The 530-nt window shown below is 52.5% G+C and overlaps 1 protein-coding gene across 1 annotated transcript; it reads right to left on the bottom strand.

The window, feature by feature from the left end:
* Positions 1-216: 216 nt before the first annotated feature.
* Positions 217-438, bottom strand: PPTG_12581 (hypothetical protein; the record flags this gene model as incomplete). Its single annotated transcript, XM_008908637.1, has 1 exon — positions 217-438. The coding sequence occupies one exon, from the start codon at positions 436-438 to the stop codon at positions 217-219; it is 222 nt and encodes a 73-aa protein (XP_008906885.1).
* Between the last annotated feature and the right edge of the window lie 92 nt (positions 439-530).

Here is a 530-nt window from a genome sequence, read left to right as displayed (position 1 = left end):
GCTCTCCTCGCCAGCCTCCTGATCTCCTCCCAGTCCAATGAATTGTCGTACACGTTAGCAGCCTCTGTGATCCTCTGCTCTGAGTCTTTTGAGGCAGCCACTGCACCTATAAGATCCTCAGCAGTAGCATCACCCATAGGCTCCTCGTCCGACGATGTATTTCCACCCAGGCCCAGGTTGTCATCAATTACACTACAGAGTGACTCAAGGGAAACATCAGACTCTTTCAAAACCGGCTTCGTTGCTGTCCGACTCAGGTGGCACTTCAAACTCAGTCAAGTCAGGCACCGGCGGAAGTGCTATTCGAGGTAGCAGCTGTTTCTTCCGGCGTAGTCCTCGAGTGGTGCTGGCCTGCTTCTTGGCGTAGGCACTTGACATTCGGCCTATCGTTGAAACGAACTGGCGCATATTGGGATGGGGCTTGAAAGCTGCATCCATTTCGCGGTTAAACCTCTCCAAGGGGTTGTTAGTGCGAGCAACTACCGAGTTCGCGATGCCGAAAACATCCCACTCCGTAATAAAATACCGTT

Source organism: Phytophthora parasitica, assembly GCF_000247585.1.
Source record: "Phytophthora parasitica INRA-310 unplaced genomic scaffold supercont2.30, whole genome shotgun sequence".
Taxonomy (NCBI): Eukaryota; Oomycota; class Peronosporomycetes; order Peronosporales; family Peronosporaceae; genus Phytophthora; species Phytophthora nicotianae.
The sequence above is the reverse complement of the archived record's forward strand: the minus strand, read 5'-3'. Positions and strand labels throughout refer to the sequence as shown.